We start from the raw sequence: 23,641 nt of genomic DNA, 5'->3' as shown, positions 1-23,641 counted from the left end.
CAGCGTCTGTGAGACTGTGTTGAGTGTTTGTCTCTCAGAGAGAGAGATGCTGAACACACCATGACGCTGGAAGTTGCTGTTGGGTACCGAAAACAGACCAGGTACAAAAAAATCATTTTATTCTTTTCCTTCATTATATTGGGCTTCTTTGCGTAATTTGTGGTTGTTTTGTTGGGGTTGTAGTTTGGGGTATGCTCTTTTTTGAACACTGTTAAAGGGAATGCAGTCTTATTTAACACAGCACAGCAGTCTTTATGGCTCTAAATCTAGATTTTTATGGTGTATGTGATCGGCTGTTTGGAGTCTAAACACATTAATGCTCAAATGTTTGGGGTCAGTATTTATTTATTTATTTAATTTTTTACATTTATTCAGCAAGGATGAATTAAACTGATATCAAGTGTAACATTAAAGACATTTAAATTCCAAAGACAATTGCTACAATTTCGAATAAATGCTGTTCTGATGAACTTTCTATTAAAAAAAAATCAGAGTTTCCACAAAAATATTTAGCAGCTCAAAGTTCAACATTGATACTAATCAGAAGTGTTTCTTGAGCGGCAACTCAGCATATTAGAATGATTTCTGAAGGATCATGTGACACTGAACACTGAAATAATGATGCTGAATAAATTCAGCTTTGATCACAGCAATCAATTGCAATTTTAATACATATATTCAAATAGAAAAGTGTTATTTTATATTGTAAAAATATTTTACAGTATTACTGTTTTTACTGTATTTTTGCTAAAATAAAAGCAGCCTTGGTGAGCATTAGAGATGTCTTTCAAAAACACAAAAAGAGTATATCAACTAAAATTAAACATCAAATAAACATTCATTGACTTTGGTTTTGTGCCACTGAGCAATATTTGCTCTTTGCTGGAAAATGATGAAGTGCATCGGGTGTCTGATTCACAAATCTGAAGAAAAAAGCTAAGAAGTTTGTAAGAATAAAAATATTTTTTAAAAACACCCCAGCAACAGTATAGGAACACACTCACAGCCACTCAACGACATGATGTTATCTGCAATAATAATCATTACCATAACCTTTCCAAAGAACTCTATCTTCAGACACACAAGCTAAAATGTTGCAGTCATCCTGTCCAGATCGCCAGCGAGCATTGCTCAATAAGTGACTGTTGTTTTGTTCACAAGGCCTCAACAGTTCATGCTTTGTTTTGCACAGGCTCTATTTGTATGTGCTCTGCACAAAAGACATTATGCAACCATTTCTGAGACGCTCACACACACTCCTACACCTCAAATACTAAATGTCCACAAGTATTCATGCATTCTTGCTGATCCTTTCTTTACTGTACAAAATCTAAAAAAACCAAAAAAAACCAAATGCTACAGTAAAAACCTGTTAATTTTTAAACTTACCAGACATTGTGAAATGCTAAAAAATAATATTAGATGTACTAATACAATATGTTTTACTGTAAAATACTGGGCAAATCTTTTTTGGGAAGTATGAATTATCTTATAATTTATGGTGACAGTCTACATTACATTTAACAAGACACCGCATGCATTGTCACAGTAAATTGTTTAGATGAAATATCACCTTTTAAAACATATAATGTCTATATTCATATTTCTTCAAATTTTTTTAGCAGTTATGTACATTTGACGGTTTTAAATGACCAAATGTTACCATATTTTTAAGTGAATTTCTGGCAACCACAGCTGTCAGAGTTCCTGCAGAGCAGCTGTACTGACCAGCAACTGTGATCATTCATTCTTCTAATTCTACTCTCTCTCATTCATGTACTCTGTGAACCCATCCAGTGGTCAGAGCAAAACAGCTGTTATGTGTCACTCTAAAGTTATGGGTCAGCAGCACCCAGAATAGCATGAAGACAGACTACTGCAACACTTCTTGAGCTCTTCTATTAAGCTCGTCAGGATATTGATCAAATCTGAAGTACTTTACTGTATGAAATCCTTGAGCTCGGTTAGTACTTCTTCTGAAACTTGTGCATGTAGCTTCTGAAATAACACCACATATTGTGACTTACTTGTGATTATTTTGTTCTTTGCATGAGAATGTACTTTCATATTAGTGATGTTCACTAAGTCTGTTGCTCAGAGTTAGTGATTTGAACAAGCTCCTAACATGAACTGCCTTTGTTTTTTTATTTTCTACTGTTCTCTGAGGTCCACTTATAATGTTATCAAGATTTTTACATAAAAGCATCATAGTTTACAAGTAATAAGCTATTTTCTTTCCTGTTTTTAACCCCCCTCATCAGAACGCTCTGTTTGAAATAGGCGTGGCAGATTGTAGACAGATTGTAAACGGCCACTGCTATGACTGGCTAATAGTTGTGTACGTTTGACAGCACATTCCTCATAGATGGACGCTGCTGTGATTTAGGTCAAAAATGCAAAAAAATCACTCAATACATAGTGACCACATAATGAAAACAGTTAATGACACTTTTGTTGCAACAAATACTGTCGGATCCAATATAGTCGGCACAGCATTGTCTTTTAGTTTCAATCTTTTTGAAAATCCTGCATTGAATTGTGCCTTGTTTGCAAACAAATCCACGGAAATATGAAGTGAACAAAGGACCAAGTTCTTACAGACACGGTCTGGAACTTCATTAAAAATAAAGTTAATCCACTCTTTCGTTCTGACAGACTGCCTTCAATATAATAATCTGTTTTTAGACTAATGACAAAGTTTTGAGTTCTGACATTTACAGGATGTTTTTATAGTACAATGACCTCTTATATGTCAAAGATCAAGGGAATTTTGGTTTCTCAAGTCAAGTCAAGTCAAGTTGAGCTTTATTGTCATTCCGCTACATGCGGGGGCATACAGTGGAACGAAATGTCGTGCCTCACAGGACCACGGTGCTACATAAATACAGGCATACAACAATGGAGTAAGACAATATAAACCTATACACAACTATCCTACTGATAGATTTTGACTATAAATATAAATATACTATCTATAAAAAAGTACCTATACAAACTAAAAAATACAAACTATACAAACTATACGAATGCTTCAGATAAGTACTGTACATGTGCAAGGAGAAACATTGAGTTCAAGCAGCTGGCTGGGGAACAGTGCAGGAGGATTTGTAGTGCATGAGCATGTAAACATACATATATTACTGAGTTCTTTTTGTGGGATTTGTGTACACACAGCAGTGTGTGTGAAAAGTGACTAGTGCGCATAGAGGAGGAGAGTGTGCTACTACAGGTGGTTTGTACAGGCCCACTCACCTGTGTGTAGCACACTTCGAATTGCACGTTACATGTTACAGGAGGTAGGGGGTTTGTATGGGGGTTCAGAGAGGGGCGGGGTGATTTGAGTTCAGGGCTCTCACAGCCTGGGGGAAAAAGCTGTTGAGCAGTCTGGCAGAGCGGGCTCTGATGCTCCGGTACCGTCTTCCTGATGGTAGGAGCTGGAAGAGACTGTGGGAGGGGTGTGGAGTCCTTCACGATACTATTGGCTTTGCTGGAGCATCGTGTGAGGAAAATATCCAGGATGGAGGGAGAGGGGCACCGATGATCCTTGCAGCGGTGTTCAATGTCCGTTGTAGGGTCTTGCGGTCTGCTGCAGTACAGTTCCCGTACCAGACAGTGATGCAGCTGGTCAGCACACTCTCAATGGTGCCCCTGTAGAAAGTGGTGAGGATGGGTGGAGGGAGACTTGCTCTTTTCAGCCGGCGGAGGAAGTGTAGGCGCTGTTGTGCCTTCTTGGAGAGTGACATGGTGTTGGTGGACCAGGTGAGATCCTCTGTGATGTGCACCCCCAGGAATTTAGTGCTGCTGACTCTCCACAGGCGAGCTGTCGATGGTCAGTGGGGGGTGATCACCGGAGTTTCTCCTGAAGTCCATCACAACCTCCTTTGTCTTACTCACATTGAGGGACAGGTTGTTAGTGCCACACCATTCAGCCAGCTGTGCCACTTCCTCTCTGTAGTGCGTTTCATCGTTGTTGCTGATGAGGCCTACCACTGTTGTGTCATCAGCGAACTTGATGATGTGGTTGGAGCTGGACTTGGCAGTGCAGTCGTGGGTCAGCAGCGTGAAGAGCAGCGGGCTGAGCACACAGCCTTGTGGGGCACCTGTGTTCAGTGTGGTAGTGCTCGAGGTGTTGTGGCCGACACGGACTGACTGAGGTCTTCGGTTAGAAAGTCCAGGATCCAATTGCAGAGGGAATTGTTAAGGCCCAGCAGGTTGAGTTTATTTATGAGCTGTTGTGGGATTATTGTGTTGAATGCTGAGCTGAAGTCAATGAACAGCATTCTAACGTAGAGTCTTTATTTTCTAGGTGGGTAAGAGCCAGGTGGAGAGTGGAGGAAATTGCATCGTCCGTAGAGCGGTTCGGACGGTATGCAAACTGGAGCGGATCGAGTGTGTTGGGAGGCTGGTTTTGATGTTGTGCATGACTAACCTCTCAAAGCACTTCATTATGATTGGAGTCAGTGCTATGGGACGGTAGTCATTTAGACAGGACACAGGTGATTTCTTTGGTACCGGTATGATTGTTGTGGATTTGAGACATGTGGGGACGACTGCCTGGCTCAGCGAGGTGTTGAAGATATCTGTTAGGACATCTGTCAGCTGTGCAGCACAGTCTTTCAGTACACGGCCAGGTATGTTGTCGGGACCCGCAGCCTTGCGTGGGTTGATCCTAGATAGGGACTTCCTTACGTCGGCTGGAGACAGACAGAGCGCCTGGTCGTTGGGAGGTGTGGGCAGTTTTTGTGCAGGTGTGTCATTCTGCATTTCAAACCGTGAGTAAAAGTGGTTGAGTGTATCTGGGAGGGATGTGTCGTCATCACAGGCCTGTGGCGGGGGCTTGTAGTCTGTGATGGTCTGAATAGCTTGCCACAGGCTCCGTGTGTCACTGCTGTCTGTGAAGTGATTGTTGATTTTTTGAGCATATGACCGTTTTGCATTTTTGATGCTGCGGGACAGATTGGCTCTTGCTGTTTTGAGGGCTGCTTTATCTCCTGATCTGAATGCTTCATCTCTGGTCTTTAGCAGCCCACGAACCTCTGCTGTCATCCATGGCTTCTGGTTGGCGCGTGTGGTGATGGTCTTGGTGACTGTCACATCATCAGTGCACTTTTGGATGTAAGCAGTCACAGTTTCAGTGTACTCCTGCAGGTCTGTGTGGTTGTTGTAGGTGGCCGCCTCTTTAAACATGTTCCAGTCTGTGTCCTGGAAGCAGTCCTGCAGTGCTGAGGTGGCATTGTCTGGCCATACCTTGATCTGTTTGTGAACCAGATGTGGCCAGTTTCAGAAGTGGTCTGTATGCTGGGATTAGCATAACAGAGATGTGGTCTGAGTACCCGAGGTGGGGGTGGGGTTCAGCTTTGTATGCGCTCTTAACTGTTGTGTAAACAAAGTCCAGTGTGTTATTTCCCCTTGTTGCAAAGTTCACATGTTGGTAGAACTTTGGCAAAACTGTCTTTAGGTTTCCGTGGTTGAAGTCACCGGCTATGATGAAAAAGCCGTCGGGGTTATTTGTTTGTTGTTCGCTGATGGCGCTGTACAGCTCATGACGCGTCCTTTGCGTTTGCGCACGGTGGGATGTATACCGCGACAATAACAATGGCCGTGAACTCCCGCGGCAGATAGAACGGTCGACACTTCACAAACATAAACTCCACCAGCGATGAACAGTGTTTTGTCACTACCCCAGCATTGTTACACCATTCTTTGTTGACGACACACACAAGCCACCGCCGAGTCTTACCAGACAGTGATGAATCTCTGTCCGCGCGGTAGCAAGTTAGTCCGTGCAGCTGAATGGCGGAGTCCGGGATGTTGTCGTTCAGCCATGTTTCAGTGAAAACAAACACACAACAATCCCTTGTCTCATGCTGTGTAGATCGACTGAGTTGAATTAAGTCCAGTTTGTTTTCCAGAGAGCGAACGTTTGAGAGCATGAGTGTTGGAAGAGCCGGTCTTGTGGGGTTTTCCCTCAGCCTAGCTCAGATACCTCTGCGCTTACTGCGCCTGCCTCTCTCACACCGCTTGCGACGCCGCCTTGTGCGGGTAGCGACAGTAGGCGAGGCCGCGGTCTCGAGGTCCGGCTTCAGCAGTAAACAGAGGCCTCGTAGCTTCTCAGTAGCCGCCGGCGAGAGTTGGTCTTTGTATGCGTTGCCGATATCCAAAAGTCTTTGGCGAACATATTTGAGTTTAGGAGTGATTTCCTTATGAACTAGCGGTAAATTTACACTATTTGGAGACGAACAGACGACATTAAAAGACAAAAAAGCACCGTCTTTGGGACCTGGAGCAGCCGCTGCGTCTGATCGCGCCGCCATCTTGGATCCGGTCTCAGTTCATGACCCCTTTCAACTTCAGTGTGTGCGTCACCCAGAAGCTTTTTTGTGCTTCAGACATGAATGAAATCATGTGCCTTGGCTTACAATTTACACCTGGTGAACGATAAAGCAAAATTAGAGATTTGGGCATGGAGTCTTTTTACTTGCGCATAGCATCACACTGACAACCACTCAAAACATCCCAGCAACTGCATAGCAACACACTTAAAACACTCAGAAGACTTTAAAGGGATACTCCACCCCAAAATGAAAATTTTGTCATTAATCACTTACCCCCATGTGGTTCCAAACCCGTAAAAGCTTTGTTCGTCTTCGGAAAACACAATTTAAGATATTTTGGATGAAAACCGGGAGGCTTGTGACTGTCCCATTGACTGCATAGTAAATTGCACTGTCAAGGTCCATAAAACTATGAAAAGCATCGTCAGAATAGTCCATCTGCCATCAGTGGTTCAATCTGAATTTAATGAAGCGACGAGAACACTTTTTCTGCGCAAAGAAAACAAAACAACAACTTTATTCAACAATTCGTCTCCTCTGGTTCAGCGTAGCTCCATTTAGGAGAATATCCGCTGGACGCAAGCAGCATACACTCTTGTGTGTCAGCCGCATACCAGATGTACTGTTTTCATTCAAATCAAAGCGTAAACAAACGTAGAAGACGAATCCTGCTTGCGTCCAGTGGATATTCTCCAAAATGGCGATGTGTCATGTTTTGAACATGGTAATGGATTAAAACATAAAAGTAACAGGCTGGATGTACATTAACCTTACATCTCAACACCTCTTTTTTTTATTTTTTTTATAAAGCAGATCATAGATCATATATTTTGTCTATAGCCCATCTTCGTAAATAGAAAGATTTTAATACATGAGGATTCTGAATGGGATTTCTTTTAGCGAGCCATTAAATGACTTGAGTTTTCACAAAACTTATTGAGCAACTGTGGTCAAAAATGACTTAGCATCTAACTGAATGTTATGAAATAAGGCAACTGATTATCAGAAGCAGAAGTGTGTTTCTGTAAACAATGATTAAGCTTGAGGAGCCATAGTTGCTCAAGAAATAACTTAAAAACAAAAAAATTTGATGCCAAGGACCTCTAAAATGTAATCTATTTTTTTAATAGTTTATAGTATATTTAAATATTTTCTGTAAAATATTCACCCACTATGAGAAACATTGCTATTTAAATCCTATTTATTTGTAGAGGGCCTTCCAAAACAGTTTTACAGACAAAAGTGCTTTACAAGATCAGTAGAAAGTAGAAAACTCAAAAAAAAAAAAAATACTACCGAGTAGATATTTCACAAAACTATATACAGATTTGTTTTATTTCTTACAGCTAAAAACAGATTTAATGAACAGGCCTGCATTACCAATGAAGCTAGTTCATATGGAAAATACGGCATGTATAGCAGCTCTAAACGAAGAACTGGAGTGCATCCCAGAAGCCCTGCAATGTGGGCAAGCTTTCCTAAACCTGATACTGAGCCAATGATGGACTGACATCACTAATATATCAATGAATCAAAACACAATGTGTCCTTTATATATAAAAGAAAGTCAGGTAACCTGAACTGCTTGATGGTTATTGATGCTTTATTCTGGATCCATTGCTGTTGTCTATCTAGGATGGAGGATCAGGACAGAGTCAGTCAGGCCTCCAGCAGCGCCACAGTGTCCTTTCTGCCGATCAGAGACGAGGTGAATCACATACACATATGTACAAACACACACAACTACATATTTCAAACCCACTGATATAGTCTGTTTGATTATATACGAGCAGTGTCATGAAAAAGTGCAGACGTTTGGAAAGAGATGTCAAGCGGCGAAGAGAGACCCCAACTGTCCTGTGGTGATCAGAGGATGGCTGTACAAGAGGGTAATGATTCGAGCACAATACTGATGTGTGTGTCTCTACCTTTGGCAGCATAACCAAATCATGACAAGAAATATTTAACAAATTTCTGCTTTAAAACTTTTTATCTTTTGTACTTTAAATACCAAGTTTTATTATGTAATCTTTGTACTGATGTAGATTTCATGTTATGAAAAACATTTGCTCAATTTTTCGAATGTTTTGATATAATGACTTGAATACATGCAAGTGTAAATATTCTCAAGTAAAATGTATTTTAGAAAGTGTTTAAACTAAAACTGTTATAAACTTTTTTTTTTTTTTTTTTGTAATTGAAATAAATACATTTTAAACATCAGATGAAAAACTTTTTGGGAGTTAGAAACAAGTAAGTTGAAGAACTAAAATACTAAAAACAAAACTGAAAAAAATAAAGCTATATAGAAATATTAAAAAATAACAACAAAATGTCAAAAGCACAACAAAATTCATAAAAAAACTTACAATTAAAAATAAATCAATAAATAGATAAATAAATAAAGCTAATTCAAAATATTAAATACTATAATAGTATATAAATACTAAAATAACATTTTAGCAAATATCATGAAACCCGTTGCCTTAAAATGATTAAGTAAATAATATTTTAAAAAATAAGTTAAGTGAATTGTCAAGTTCACTTAAATTTTAAAAAAAAATTATTAATTACTTAATAATTTTAAGGCAACGGGGTTTCCTCAATTTTTTTCCTCAATTTTCAATCACTTTTTACAGTTTATTTAAAGCATAAGGATTATCTTATATTTTAATAACACAAAATGTAAGTGTAACTGCATAGGTTACCTTTTCTCATAGATTTGTATATGATCATAACTGTCTTTTTCTGTAGGACAGCACTGGACTGAAATTGTGGAAAAGAAGATGGTTTGTTCTCTCCAATTACTGCCTGTATTATTATAAAGGTAAAACCATTTCAATGTGATTGTCTTCTATATACAGTTTACTTACTGTAAATTAATCATTTAAAGTGCAGTCATTTTCCATTTCAAACAGAAGAATGAAATGACAATTTTTCTCTTTAGATACTTAAGTCTTTTCACAAGAAATCCCTCTCTAACCCTGTTTCTCCAGACAGCCGTGAGGAGTCTGTGCTGGGCAGTATTCCTCTCCCCAGCTACAGGATTCTCTACTGCTCGCCTAGAGAGTGCAGGAACCGGAAATATGCTTTCAAGGTGAGAGCAAACATCTTCTGGAACTCCTTAAATCTAAATGTTCGTATGGTCTCATTGTAGACTTGTGCCTGTAGGTTGTTCATCAGGGGATGCGGCCGTACATCATGAGCGCTGAAACCCAGGAGGACATGTTGGGTTGGGTCAGGGCTCTCAGCCAATCAGCAAGCATGGAGGCTGATGACATCATCAACAGGTGAACCTGAGCTCTCAAACCAAAGTGATATATCAGTAGGATTTCGGTACAATAGTCAGATTTTTGTTTGTGTTGTTTTTCACATCTTTTTAGTTACCTGGTATCAATCTCAGACAGGTTTGTTCAATAGTTTGCCAGTTCTTCTTAAGTAAATGGAAACCCTACTTAAAGAGGTTGTTCCACATTATTAAGCAAGTCACAGTTCTTATGAGATTTGATGAGGAAGAAAGATTTTCTGAAGATGAAAAGTATGAAACAATGCAATGTCTTGCAAAAGGCATCAAAACAAACAATATTTTGTGAAAAGCAAATTAAAATTATTTAACTGTCAAGAGATTTGTGAGTGACTTAGAGCACACAAGATCTTGGTCAGACAAAGATTTAAGGAAAGTTTCTGTCAAACAAATGAAATATATTGTAATACCAGCTGTAAAAAAGCCACTGCTGAGCAGCAAACAGGTGTTTGAAGCTACTGGAGTCTCAAGATCCTCTTCATGCAGACGGGCAGTTTCAGTCACTGCTAACCAATCTTCACAAAGAGAAACCTGCACGGTGTTTGAAACAGTTTGAAAATGTATTTCTACAGCCACCGTGCAGGTTTCTCTTTGTGAAGATTAAAATAAGAAATAATTTTAATTTGCTTTTCACAAAATATTGTTTGTTTTGATGCCTTTTGCAAGACATTGCATTGTTTCATACTTTTCATCTTCAGAAAATCTTTCTTCCTCACCATATCTCATAAGAACTGTGACTTGCTTAATAATGTGGAACAACCTCTTTAAGTAGGGTTTCCATTTACTTAAGAAGAACTGGCAAACTATTGAACAAACCTGTCTGAGATTGATACCAAAAGATGTGAAAAACAACACAAACAAAAATCTGACTCTTTATTGTACCAAAATCCTACTGATATGTCACTTTTTGGAACGCAGTGTATAATTGACTTTATTGACTCTCATTTCTCGTTCTTTAGACGCTGTGCCAGTTTTCAGGACTTCACTCAGATGGGAGATAACCCTGAAACCATGGAGCTCCAGCACATGGCCATGTTTCCAGAACGAAACACCCAGACCGCAACAAAACTGAGCAGGGTGCAGACAGAACCGACTCTACTGGATCAAGACATGATGGGAATTAAAATGAAGACACCAGAGCTGAGAGGAAGACATGAGAACAGACCAATGTAAATGATACAGAATGAAGGACATTTAATAAGGTCTTGATGGCCTTTTCTACTTAAATATAAAGAACCCATGACTTTAAGTTAAATTTAAGTCAAAGTCAATCAAGGTTTCATGTGCCAAAACATCCATAATTTACATTTAGATGAGCATTTTCTGCTCTTTCTCTCTGTCAGCGCACCTGAAGCTACTGAGTATTCTCAGAGTTTTCTGAAGGCAGATGAGGAACCTCTTTCCTTCCTACATTCGAAGGCAACCTTCAAGCAACCTTCATTTCCCAGAGATCAGTATGGGTCACCGTGTCACGGTAATATGGGCAGAGCAGACGTTTGGCCCTTGGATAACTGCTCAAGTGCTCCAATGTCACCCTGCATCTACACGGTGAGAATCAAGAACATACACAAATGTGCTGATACGGTGCAAAATCACAGTTTCTTTAACTGCCTATCTGTGTTTCAGCCTGAGTTTCCATGTTCTGTGTGCTACTGTTCCAACTACCACACGGCAGAACACATGGCAATGTGCAAGGTAAGACAAATCTGTGATAATAACTTCATGTTATGAATCTTTCAAAGCGAATTTTCCATGCAATACAGCAAAAACAAAATTCCTTAATTGTGATCGAACATCTGTTTCTATTTTTGCAATACAGATCTTTAGAACAGTTTGAAAAGAACAATTCTTTAACACTATCACATGGTCTCTGACATGCCTGCGTGGCATATTACATGTCGCTCAAAAATGTTACAGTAGGCACATACTGCATTTTTTCATGCTAGTCTTTTTTTTCAGCCATGATTCAGCACATACAATTCATTTAGAACACAGAAGTCATTGACATCACATTTATGTTGAACAAGACTCAGACATTTTCATCTCTTTGCTGAAAAAGTTTCTACATTGCATGATTTTGAAGTTTTTCAAAAGAAGATTACTGGAGCATGTTTTACAAGATTTAATTTAACTTACATTTATGCATTTAGCAGACACTTTTATTGCATTCAAGCTACAGTTTTTACATTTTATCAGCTCTTGCTTTCCCTGGGAATTGAACCCATGATCTTGGCGTTGCTAGCGCCATGCTCTACTATTTGAGCTACAGGAAAGCTCAAATTTAAGTCAAATGTTAAAATGTTAAGTTTATGTCAATGTGTTACTTTCCCTTTCTTTGTAATTGTTTGTGAAATTTACCATTAATTTCTGAGTGAAAATTGTTTCTACACCATTATTTGCTTCCTTTTGCTCTAGGCAGGTAAATCAGACATCGTCATAGAGAGAGAAATACAACCAATCAGAGATCTGGAAAACGATACAGATGTGAGTGCACTGTAATATGTGTTTGTGAGAAAGTTAAGAATATTTTGTACACCTTTGGGGCTTTAAATAGTCACGTTGGAGGTTACAAGATTATATTTTTACAATGATTTTAAGAACATTATTTTCAGTTATTCAAATTCTTCTTAAACTGTGTCTTGGTGACTTGGGAACTGTTGAAACTAACTGTTGACTCAAGAAATGCTATTACAACATAAGTGTACTTTTGACTCAAGAACTACCTTCACTTGATGACTGTTACACAAGCAACATCAAACAATCAACAGTTTAAAAAAATCAGATGTTCTTAAGAAAATATTTGAGACATTTCTTATGAAATGAACTTCTTCCTTAAGAACCTTTCCATGAATCCACCCTAGTGTTAGATTAGTATCCTTAACATTCTATTATAGTTTTTATTAAAATTTTGAATTCTTCTCTTCTTTTCGTTCAGGTGGTTCTCACTCGTCTGTGTGGTTGTGATAAACTTCTGCAGTCCGTCTCTATGCAGCTGGCTCAGTTACAGGCAGATAAGGTCTGTCACACAAACAGATCACATACACTGAAATCATGTACTGTAGATAAAAACACCTCACAAATATTCCTGCCTCCTCTCTCCTTTACTTTAGAAAAGCATTGAGTATGCTTTAGAAATCAAATGGCTGGGGATGGAAGACGGACTTCCTGGAGAGCAGGAAGTATCCCAGAAGACTTTGCTTCAGGAGGAGCTGGTTACACTCCGAGCCAGAATTTGTGATTTGTCATCGGTACAGTTCTGTGTGTATGTGTGTGCTAGGGTTGCATCGTAATATGGCTTAGTGAAATAAATTGCAAAGGCTGTGTGTTTCAAAGTGAAGCACGGCACTGTGTTCATTTACATGCAACGGTAACTTGGGTAACTTTAACATGTGCTTGGGAACGCAAAATCACAAAATATTACAGACCTACAAACAAACAAGCAAAAAAAAAAAAAAAAAAAAAGAGAAAAAAAATTGCAATTAGATTTTTCTCCTCAATATTTGTAGCCCAAGTGTGTGCTTATTGTCAAGCTGTGCATATATATTTTTATACAATTATTTTAGCCAGAGAAAAATGTTGACTTATGCAACAGAGATTATACAATTGAGTGTTTTTATCTATATCTATATTAATTATATTATAGACAATATGTTGGTTTTAAATTGATAAAAGATCGGTCGATATTTAATAAATATGCATCATTTCATACGTAATTAATGCATGAATCAGACCTACTAAAGCAATGCCTCTCTTCTTCAGGAGATGGACAGTTTGTGGAGTGATTACGAACGGATGGAGAGCGAGCTGTCCGTTTTCCATTCTCATCTCCAACACATCCTTCACTTCGGAACGCCACAGGTAATACACACAAACACTTTATGTGATGTTTGGACAGATCACCTGATACTCTCCTTCTGCTACTGTTCCTTTGGGTGCAACCATCAGCATACAGAAACATCAATACTGTAAACGATCAGATTACAAGCATTAAAACTGAATTTCTTTCCTGTAACTGTTTGAAATAGTGTTGCATAAAGATTTTGGACCAGTTTAAAGGTTGTAAGTCACTTTAGATAAATGCATCTGCTAAATGACTATTTAAAGATGTTTCAATCCAAACTCTCAAGGAGCAGATTCAGGCACAGAGGCAGCTCTGGATGATGGAGGATATCTTGTGTGGTTTGAGGGTGAACAAGAACCGCTTTATGGCCTTATTGGGTCTACAGAGGCAGGGTGGTGAGTAAATGTATCAGTCTGTGTCAAAGTGCATTCATTTAAGCATGTATACGCAAATAATTTTCTCTTTCTATTCTACAGCTCCTCAGCCAAAGCCCGTTTCCTACTTTGAAGGCGAGTTAGGAGGTCTCAGCATGGTAATAAGACACACTCCACTCCATTTTCAGAAAGTTAAAAGTCACGTCACCTCAAATCACCAATTCCTGATAAAAATGAATAATGCTTAATCATTGTAATTTTTTAATTGAACCAGGAAACTTCTGTTTACCAGAGTCTTAACTAGCACACCACATTACTGCTAAATTGATACCAAATTGCCTTTGGAGCAACCTGCAGTTAAAGGCACAAATGCACAATCATAAAGGTTTGCAAAATTTTAACCTACAACTTCACTAGTTGGGCGGGGTATCGCCAACCACATCTCGTAACTGGATGAATAAAAATAAAAGAGATATATAAGTGTCATTATAATATAATGAGAAAATACATTTAGTTTATTTTAATTTTTACATTTTAATTACATTTTATGAATTATATTAATTTTATTTAATTGATTAATGAACATTTTATTAATTAAGATACTGGACTGAATCAGCACAGACCTATTGATTAGCCTGAAAACTAGTCATTTTACACTAATGTTCTGAGTATAAATATACATAAATAAGAATAAATATACATATTCATATTCATATTTTGAACAAATTCAGCAGAAAACTATGAGCATTTTACTGACAGCAGAAGTCATAAGAGAGAGCTTGGGGTCCATTAAAGATTTAACCAATAAGTACGTAAGTAAATAAATAAATAAATTTGTATTAGCTTGAATGTATTCATTTGAATAAATATTACATTAATAATACTTTAACACATTTAACATGGCTTCATTCTGCTTTCTAAAGACTGAAAAAAATTAGAAACAATGTGCTAAAGTGCTTTACAAATAAATTTGCATTCTATTGCATCGAAAATGTTTCTTTCGAGGTTTATACCTCGTTTATGGTTTAAGGTTTATACAACATTAATGCTAAAAGTGGGTAGAAAAAACAACAACAGCAACTGTCAACTTACAAAGTAAATAGTAATAGATAATATATTAATAATTGACCACTATATTTTAGGAAAGGGGTCCCTCACAAAGGGTTCATCATATTTAGCATTAAAAAGTTTGATTTAAAGATGAAATCTTTCTTTTTCTCTCATGTAAAAGGAGTGTGTGACCGAAGCGGAGCAGCAGGACTACATGAAGATTCACCAGAGTTACAAGAAATGGACCCAAGAGAGTCCTGCCAATGACAGCAGGATGAGTTCTGAACATGAAGCCTCACATGAACCGCTGCGTCTGACACGCGTTGTGACATCTACCCTTCCGACATCACTAATCGCAGAGCGCATTTTTGTGGACGACCCCTATCCTGAGCCACCCGAACAAATCAGTCTACAGTCAGGACTGAGGAACAGCCAGAGGAGAGCAGCAAAGAAACCCAGCAGAACTCTGCATGAGACGACTGACAAAAACAGACACTTACACTGGGCCGACGGACCGGAAGAGATGCAACAAAAGAAACCGGCTCAAAATCACAACAGCAGTGCCAGAGAGAAGGCACTGGCTGAGAGAAAGATCTGGACACATCGTCAGCAAGAGGTGAGATTCAGCATATTATGATTTCTGAAGGATCATGTGACACTCAAAACTGGAGTAATGATGCTGAAAATTCAACTTTGAATCACTGGAATAAATTACATTTTAAAGTGTAGCTATTCACATAGAAAACAGTTATTTTAAGTTGCAATAATATTTCACAATAATATAAATGCGGTCTTTATTGAACATCAGAATTTGAACCAAAAGTCATTGAATTGTTGATTCGCCACCATGTGGAAATAGATGGAATAATGGAATATAAATATGGATGATTATGTGCATGTGTGCATGAATGCATGTTACAGCTTGAGCCTGGAGCCTTGTGCCTTACAAACTCTGAGTCTGACTGTGACGCCGCCATGAGCTCTCAGAAACGCCAAACTAAACCCAGACAAACGGATAAAAGAGACAGAAATATGAGGTATGGATCACAATTTACACCTATAGACAATTCAGTCAATATGTAAAAAAAGTTAAATTTGCCGTAATAAAAGATACATTTGCATGAATACAAATACCCTATGCATGCTTAAAATGAAAATTGACATTAATAAAATATATATTTGCATGAATTCAGATATCCTGCATGGTTTCAAAGTTGCACTCGATATTTAATTTCTCTGTGCACTATATGTCATGCATGTTATTTTGTTGTGCACGTCTCTAAATCTCTAGCTTTATGCCTCGATTGCTTTTGAGAAACACCACATTTTAATTCAGTCTCAGTTTTGTTTTCATTTAGCTGAATAACTTATTCTTTCTACTGTTGTTCATTCTCAATCATTCTGTTTCTCCCTTGTTGGTATACTGTACATTCTTCTGAAAATTATTCATTCTCTTCTTTCAGTGCCGCCAGAGAGCACTTTATAGACGACATTCATCCCTTGAAACTCATTACAGCCAGTGAAAAAGAGACAGAGAAGTACACAGCAGGTACATGCATTTGCTGAGTACGCAGTCATGCCTGCTCATTTTACTACTAAACATTCATATGGATTTTTCAGGTATTAATTAATATTAATACCACAAAATGCACAAGGAAAACTCTAAATAATACAGCCGTCAATTCAGCCGTTTAACTATTTTAAATACTATTTGAAGTCATTTCAGCATCTTCAGTATCACCTGCATCAAAATTGGCAAAGATTTCACCTCAACGCATATAGACATGTAATGAGAGTATCTATCAGTGATTGTTAATAATTTCTCTTCTTTTCCAGATTCTGCTGTTGTAAACTTGAGTAACGGCTACAGCGGTGATAGGCGCAAATTTAAAAGCCACAGCAATGAGTCGGCCAACCCAATAAAGCCACAATGTGGTGATGCAAAAGTGCACAATGAATTCAAGGACAAAACATCACAACAATCATCTCGCAATGACATCATCGTCATAGAAAGCCACTCCATCAATCATATTTCAACTCTTACGGTGTTTAAGGGACATCAGGGAAACAATCAAATGCACAAACCTCATAAAAAGAACAGAAGTTCTGACCGACAAAAGTATTCAGTCTCCACTAATGTGAAATCTGAGTGTTTTCTGTCAAATAACAGACAGTGCGAGTTAGTCCCGGTCTACGTTCATGACGCAAACCCTCAAGAATCTTTCCCTCCAGTGGAAAATCAACAACCAGGTCAGGGAACCAATCAAACGCTTGATAAACCAGAGGGAGGAGACTGTGGGCGGAGCCAAAGTCCCAAAACAACATTCGAAATGGCACAAGCTAATGGAATTAAAGAAATGCCCAATCAATCACCAGACGCTCAACCAATCACATCGACTGACAATCAACTGACACCCACCTCTGACCAATCCAAGCCAGAGCCATGCATTTATGAGGAAATCCAGTTTAGCTCGCCAAGATCAGCAGATGTCGAAGAGAATCAGAAGAATCAAACCAGTGGAGATGAAACACAACCATCAAACCTCACCGAAAACAAACCTGGACCGTCTCGCACTGAGAGCAATGGGGAGTACAGTACGAAAAATACAGAGAAAAGTCAACCAGGAAGTGATGTTACGTGCAAGAGTGGGAAAAAGCAGAAAGTTTACAGCTCCTTAATAAAAAGCTCAGTGATAAATCATCATGTCCAGGACTGCCGGCCGCGGATAACCGTGGTCAGCACCAGCCTGTAGACTACAGAGAAGCTGCAGGAAGTGTGAGAGGCAATAAGACACAAAAAAGAAAGAAGAGTTGGAATACATGAAGTGAATAGAAAGCAAATAGTAAGATAAAAGTATTAAACATGGAATTAAAGCTTCAGTCCTGAACGGAATATAATCACATCATTTCTTGTGAAACTGCAGTTTTAGTTGAGAATGGGTCACATTGGTGCTGATTAAACACTGTGGTCATTTTTGTGTCATTTAGCAACCGTCATGAGAAGAATTCATCATTTTATACATGCACACTAAAATTCTTTGACTACTAAGATAATACCTCTAACTGCATAAAACTCTTACCCCCGGTTTCACAGACAAGGCTTAACCTAGTCCCAGACTAAAATGTAAGGCTGAGCTGTTTCAACTGAAATAAACTTGCACTGATTGATCTTAAAACATATCAGTGCCTTTGTTTTGTCTCAAGATGCAGACCAGTAATGTTTTTTTTCTAAGCACATTCATAAAAATTGCTTAAATGTCCTAATTGAACTAATCCTGGTTTACTCTAAGCCCCGTCTGTGAAACCGGGCCTTAAAATGATTAATTGACATGGAAATATTCCTCACATTTCTACAAGTGCATTAATCAGTTATCAGCTTTGTGATTTGTTTGACCAATGATAGTCTCATATTGTAAACACATCTGTGGCTTATTAATAGCTTTCTGTGATTTTGCCAAGTGAGACATAGTTCCTGGATCAACATCCTTGTTAGACTTCCTATAAACAGACAGATTTTAAGGTTATCAGTTTAGTTACAGATTAAGACTGTTTGTCTGACAGAAATGTTGGTCCAGAAGCAAATAAAAGTTTTTGATCCAGGAAAATGTTCTGCATGGCAAAAGTCATAATAATATATTAGAAGTGTTTTATTAAAAGAACTTTGTACTTTCATTGCAGTGTTATGTGATGCTGTTTTGTTGTTGTTATCTAGGCTAATTAAATCATCTCATGTTTTGATCCTACATATTCTTTTATTGTTGTATTTAACAACAGCAAACTGATCTGGATATAATGTTATGCATTGGAAACGTTGACTTGTGAGCATTCACCCAATTCTGAAAAATGAAAGTTTCGTCATCATTTACTCACCCTCATGTTGCTCCAGACCCCTATGATTTACCTTCTTCTGTGGAACACAAAATATGTTTAGGCCAGTCATGGTCCAGAACTGAAAACAGTTCAGAACATTAGCCTACTTTCTGAAGCCATGTGTGAGGAATAGCCTAAACCGAGATTTAAGTCTTAATATCTCCTGAATCTCCTATAGCCCGTGACTGTAAACAGATATCAAACAAATTAACTGTGAGCAAAGTGACATTTCTGATTAAACAAACTCTGATTTGAGATTATGAATAAACCGTTTTGATTCGTCACGGTGACTCGAATCGCTTTCAAATCTGTTCAGTGTTCACTAAAGAAATTCGTTCAGAATCCTTCACTGATTCGTTAAGTGACCGTCCCTGCGTTCCATTCGGAAGGGCTCATCCCTGTGCCCTAACCCCTTCAAAGGGTTTACCCTCCGGAGTGAGAGCTTCGAAGGGTTGAAGGGTGTAGGGGACCAAACAACTGTTTCTTGAAGTGCCCTTCTGTGTCATCATCCCGTGCCCACACGGAGGCGCCATCATCATGGAAAGAATCAGCGCAAAGGATCATGGGAGCCCGAAGTGTCCATCAGTTATACCCTTCGAAATCCTTCATTTCAAGTGGCTAGTTTTGAGCACTTCAGTTTGGAACGACCCTTCAATATGGCGGCCATGATTGTTTTCACAATAACTGTGATATATCCCGTTTGGAACGCACCGTCCTTCTGCAGGTTAGGCTATGTCATTACGACAGCGCTCGCCAATTGTTCAATTAGTTTACTAATGAGATGACTTATTCAGTGCCACTCCGCGTTCAGATTCACAAAATTTCAGTAAAAGGGGGCATGATCGTTCAGTATGTCCAACCAATAAAATTATGGTTTCACAGTCTGAACTTAGTCAGTCTTCGAAGGTTGGAAAGCACTAACAAGCTTTCCAGAGAAATAAGTTAGCAAAAAAGACTTTTCACAGCACTTTTACTAAATGTTTACTAAATGTTTTCTCAAATATATGTATTTATTTCTATTGTTATATGTAGCCTACTTTATGTTTTCTTGTTTTATTTCTATTCTTGTATTATTGTCCACTAGACTGTACATTGTACAGACTTATAGAATGTATAATTATTGTACACAGGACAGAGGCTCTTTTGGTTTAATTTAGTTTTTACACATTTTCATAAATTATTGGATGATGGCAATCCTCTTCTCTCTATTAGTCAAACTCATTTCACAGAATAAGGAGTCAAACTGTGAAACTGAATGTTAAACTCATATTTGCATTTGTGATTGTGTTCCTCTGAGAATAGAGAAGATGTTGTTCCATCATGTATATGCAGGTGTTTTCATGGTCCACTGACTTAAGTTTATTTATAATATGTGAGCTAAACCCCTGATTCAATGAAAGACCTGAAACAAGAATGACAAAAAAGGGACTCAAAGTCACAATTATATTTTATTTAATGACTGAATTTTTATAAAATCACACATGCAGGCTTGAATGAAACACACAAAGCAGAGCAGCTGCAGATGAGAGCGACTGAAGCTGGATGTGGAGAATGAAGGAGTCGCTCATGTGCTGTTAGTCTCCATGTGAGACATGAGTGAGAAGAGCAGCAGATCTACTCTGAACACTGCTGTCTCGTCACGTGTCCAGTGAGCGCAGGCTGGCCGCTCCGTGTGGCCTCACAGCTCACTGAGACGCTCTCCATCCACTCCTGCTCAGAGAGAGTCAGGCTGCTGCTCCAGCTGTACAGACCGTCCTTCTCCAGGAGCCCAGCGCTGCTCTCCTGAGACCTGCTGCTCCCGTCCACCTTCCAGCTCAGGCTCCAGTCTGACGGGAAGCCCTTGCTGGCCACACACACCAGTGTCGCTGTCTTCTTTGAGGAGATCTCTGCACTGGAGGGCGGCAGGACGCTCACTTTAGGACGAGTGACGCCTGACAAACACACAACACTCAACTCAGTCAAGAAGAAAGCACTTCTCTGTTTTTAAGTAAAATAATTTCTACAAATATGAACCTTACAGCACCTGAAGTTTCCAAAAGAAGACCTTCATTACGACAAATAATAATAATATTAATAATAATAATACAAATTATAAATAAAAAAAATCCAATTCGGAAATATTACAGTCCATTTAACAATAGATTTTTTTTAAAAATCATTAATTTCAAACTAATTTAAATGAACATTTATAATAGTTTAAACTATTTAAGTTTAATTACTGTCTTAAATTTTCGGGTAAAATTGAAATGTTGCCAAAATGACAGCCTAATGTGATTTTATTTCAGTGCACTTAAAAAAAATAAATAAATAAATAAAATTAGAATTGAATTATCGATTGAGAAAAAAGAGCTGAAGCTCTGAAAACTCATAAAATCTAATTGAAATAACAGAAATTATTATATTTCAGTGGATAAAAGCAAAGATGACATGACAATGAAAACTATCTTTACAGTTTTACTATAAAACATCGAATTTGGAGTGACTGCAAAAAATTAATTAATTAATTAATTAAATTAAACTATATAAATAAGTGTGCATCCTTAAAACAACAAAGTGTTTAACAGTCAGTTGTTGTATTAATAATATTAAATGACTGACTTACTGCCAACATCCAGTTTGGTGCCGCTGCCGAAGGTGACCCACAGTGATACAAACTAATAGAGCAGCTGAACAAAAACCTCCTGAACGCTTCACTAACTGCACAAACACACATCAACTGAGTCTCCAACAAACACATCCACTCACAGCACAAACTACCTTCATTTATTTCTTCTGCTTTATGCAGTCTGCATCATTACTAAATTACAAACTGAATTTATAGAAGTGCGTTATATCATGTGACAAGATTTACAATCAAACTCAGTTGATTCAGTGATTGACAGAGACACATGTGTGATGATCCTCATGTCTGTTAAAAACCTGCAGGAACATGTAACGATGTGGAGTAAAATATGGAGGGAAAACACACCATTTCATAACGAGAGAAAATAACAGAAATGAACAATGAAGCTTCAGTCCAACCACAATAAAATTCTTCTCAAAGTCTCACAGGACTGTCAGTCAGGTTAATTTACTGAGGTTGGTCTTGTAGATCTATTCAGAACTGAATTTAATGCTACAGTATGGTGTGATTTTAAAAGTTTATCCTGAATGTTTGAAAAAATTCATTTTTACTGTTCTCATTTCAGCAATTGTTTTTCATTATGTGTATGTTAATGAGTGACTATGCAGTCTGTTTGCATATTGAAACACAATATAATCTTATAATAAACATTAGTTTTGTCTTCATAATTATTTATTTTTGATTATGATTTTTCTGAAATCATTTTTTTCTCCTTTTATTTTCAGTCCTTCATGTAGAAATTCAGTCACTTTTGAGCTTCCCTTCTGTGTATACTTTCTATTCTTCACTACATATTTTTTTCGAAATTGCAAGATCAGCATCATAAACACGTTCTGCTTGATCAGTTTAATAAGTGTATTGACGTTTTGTTCATCTCTCATAATGCAGATATTAACAGCATCATATAAACACATTCCTCTATTTCATAGCAGATGATAATGAATATAATTTATAGAAAGATCAATTAATGCAAGAGTTAACATATAAAAATGAATGTGAAAATTAAAGATCAGATTACCCAACAGGTGCTGTTCATCATCAAAAACAACATATGCATATCACAATATTTATTTAAATTTATTTAATAAACATTCATGAAGAGTGAACGTTTTAGATCATGTGACGTGACTCATAATCAGACTCAGTTGATTCAGTGATTGACAGAGACACGTGTGATGATCCTCCTGTCTGTTAAAAACCTGCAGAAACATCCATGGATTTGACATAAAATTTATGAATAAACAGTCATGTTTCTATCCAACTACAGACATAAATATGAAAGTCTCACAGGAGAGAGTCAGGATCATATACTAAAGTTGGTCTTGTAGATTTATTAATTCAACTAAATGATCTGATATGATTCATAACAGTTTAGCTAATAGAAGATATAATATTACGAAAAATAAAATAAAAAATTCTCACTTCAGTAATTGTATTTTGTGTCTGTTAATGAGCGACTGTCTTCAGGTAAATGATCTGGAGTGTGTTTGCATATTGATCAGATGCTTCAGTGCTCTGAGAGTGTTTATAGTGCTGTGAGTTTAACACTTCATCACTGACACACACAACAATCTTCATCAACATGACCTTCATCATCATCTTCATCTGGACTCTCACAGCGTTTGCTCAAGGTTTGTGGAGCACAAGTTTGATATGAATTAATTTCTTCAAGTATATTGTCAAAGTTTTGAGTTGATTTTCTTCTTGTTGTGTTTCAGAGTGTAGAGGACAGATCACCGTCACTCAGAGTCCCTCAACGACAGCAGCTCGACCAGAAGAAACAGTCAAAATCAACTGTAAAACCAGCACAGATGTGGCTGAATATAGTGCGCCACGTTACTATTTCAGCTGGTACTTACAGAAACCTGGAGAAGCTCCTAAACTCCTGATTTATTTAGCAAACACTCTCCAGTCAGGAACTCCATCTAGATTCAGTGCCAGTGCGTCATCTGCAAGAGATTTCACTCTGACCATCAGTGGAGTCCAGACTGAAGATGCTGGACATTATTACTGTCAGAGTTACCACAGTGGTCCAGTGTTCACACAGTGATAAAGAGTCGTACAAAAACCTCCGTCAGTCAGAGTCACAGAGACTGAACTGATCCTGCAGCTGCTCAAACACTATCACTCACTACTGACACACAGAGACAAACACAGCAACTACACATGAGCTCAGAACTGAGTTAGGAGTCAAATCAGCTCTATTAGACTGAGATCTGTCCTGTGACAGACGGGTTTGACTCA

The 23,641-nt window shown here is 38.0% G+C and overlaps 1 protein-coding gene and 2 gene segments (V, D, J or C); 2 read left to right on the top strand and 1 right to left on the bottom strand.

The window, feature by feature from the left end:
• Positions 1 to 65: 65 nt before the first annotated feature.
• Positions 66 to 19,626, top strand: si:ch211-234p6.5 (pleckstrin homology domain-containing family A member 4). The gene is made up of 20 exons (XM_058766170.1): positions 66 to 101; positions 7,682 to 7,799; positions 7,971 to 8,043; positions 8,129 to 8,224; positions 9,090 to 9,162; positions 9,332 to 9,432; positions 9,507 to 9,625; positions 10,599 to 10,808; positions 10,983 to 11,187; positions 11,266 to 11,334; positions 12,055 to 12,123; positions 12,575 to 12,655; positions 12,750 to 12,887; positions 13,399 to 13,497; positions 13,767 to 13,875; positions 13,957 to 14,012; positions 15,086 to 15,520; positions 15,826 to 15,941; positions 16,368 to 16,453; positions 16,741 to 19,626. The coding sequence occupies exons 2-20, from the start codon at positions 7,747 to 7,749 to the stop codon at positions 17,655 to 17,657; spliced, it is 3,105 nt and encodes a 1,034-aa protein (XP_058622153.1). The 5' UTR covers positions 66 to 101; positions 7,682 to 7,746; the 3' UTR covers positions 17,658 to 19,626.
• Positions 19,627 to 20,209: 583 nt separating this feature from the next.
• On the bottom strand, positions 20,210 to 22,433 carry LOC131532828 (Ig lambda chain C region-like). The segment is given in 3 exon segments: positions 20,210 to 20,705; positions 21,377 to 21,428; positions 22,416 to 22,433. Coding segments are annotated over 3 exon segments (387 nt in total).
• Positions 22,434 to 22,692: 259 nt separating this feature from the next.
• On the top strand, positions 22,693 to 23,447 carry LOC131533796 (immunoglobulin kappa variable 4-1-like). The segment is given in 2 exon segments: positions 22,693 to 23,028; positions 23,116 to 23,447. Coding segments are annotated over 2 exon segments (381 nt in total).
• Positions 23,448 to 23,641: the final 194 nt, after the last annotated feature.

Source organism: Onychostoma macrolepis, chromosome 24 (assembly GCF_012432095.1).
Source record: "Onychostoma macrolepis isolate SWU-2019 chromosome 24, ASM1243209v1, whole genome shotgun sequence".
In the NCBI taxonomy this organism is placed as follows: Eukaryota; Metazoa; Chordata; class Actinopteri; order Cypriniformes; family Cyprinidae; genus Onychostoma; species Onychostoma macrolepis.
The sequence above is the reverse complement of the archived record's forward strand: the minus strand, read 5'-3'. Positions and strand labels throughout refer to the sequence as shown.

Bases quoted from the DNA above. Each gene is read 5' to 3' on its own strand.
- si:ch211-234p6.5 (XM_058766170.1), top strand. From the start codon at position 7,747: ATGTATAGCAGCTCTAAACGAAGAACTGGAGTGCATCCCAGAAGCCCT. The intron at 7,800-7,970 runs GTGGGCAAGCTT...TTGTCTATCTAG, and splicing joins CATCCCAGAAGCCCTGCAAT to GATGGAGGATCAGGACAGAG. The intron at 12,124-12,574 runs GTGAGTGCACTG...CTTTTCGTTCAG, and splicing joins ATCTGGAAAACGATACAGAT to GTGGTTCTCACTCGTCTGTG.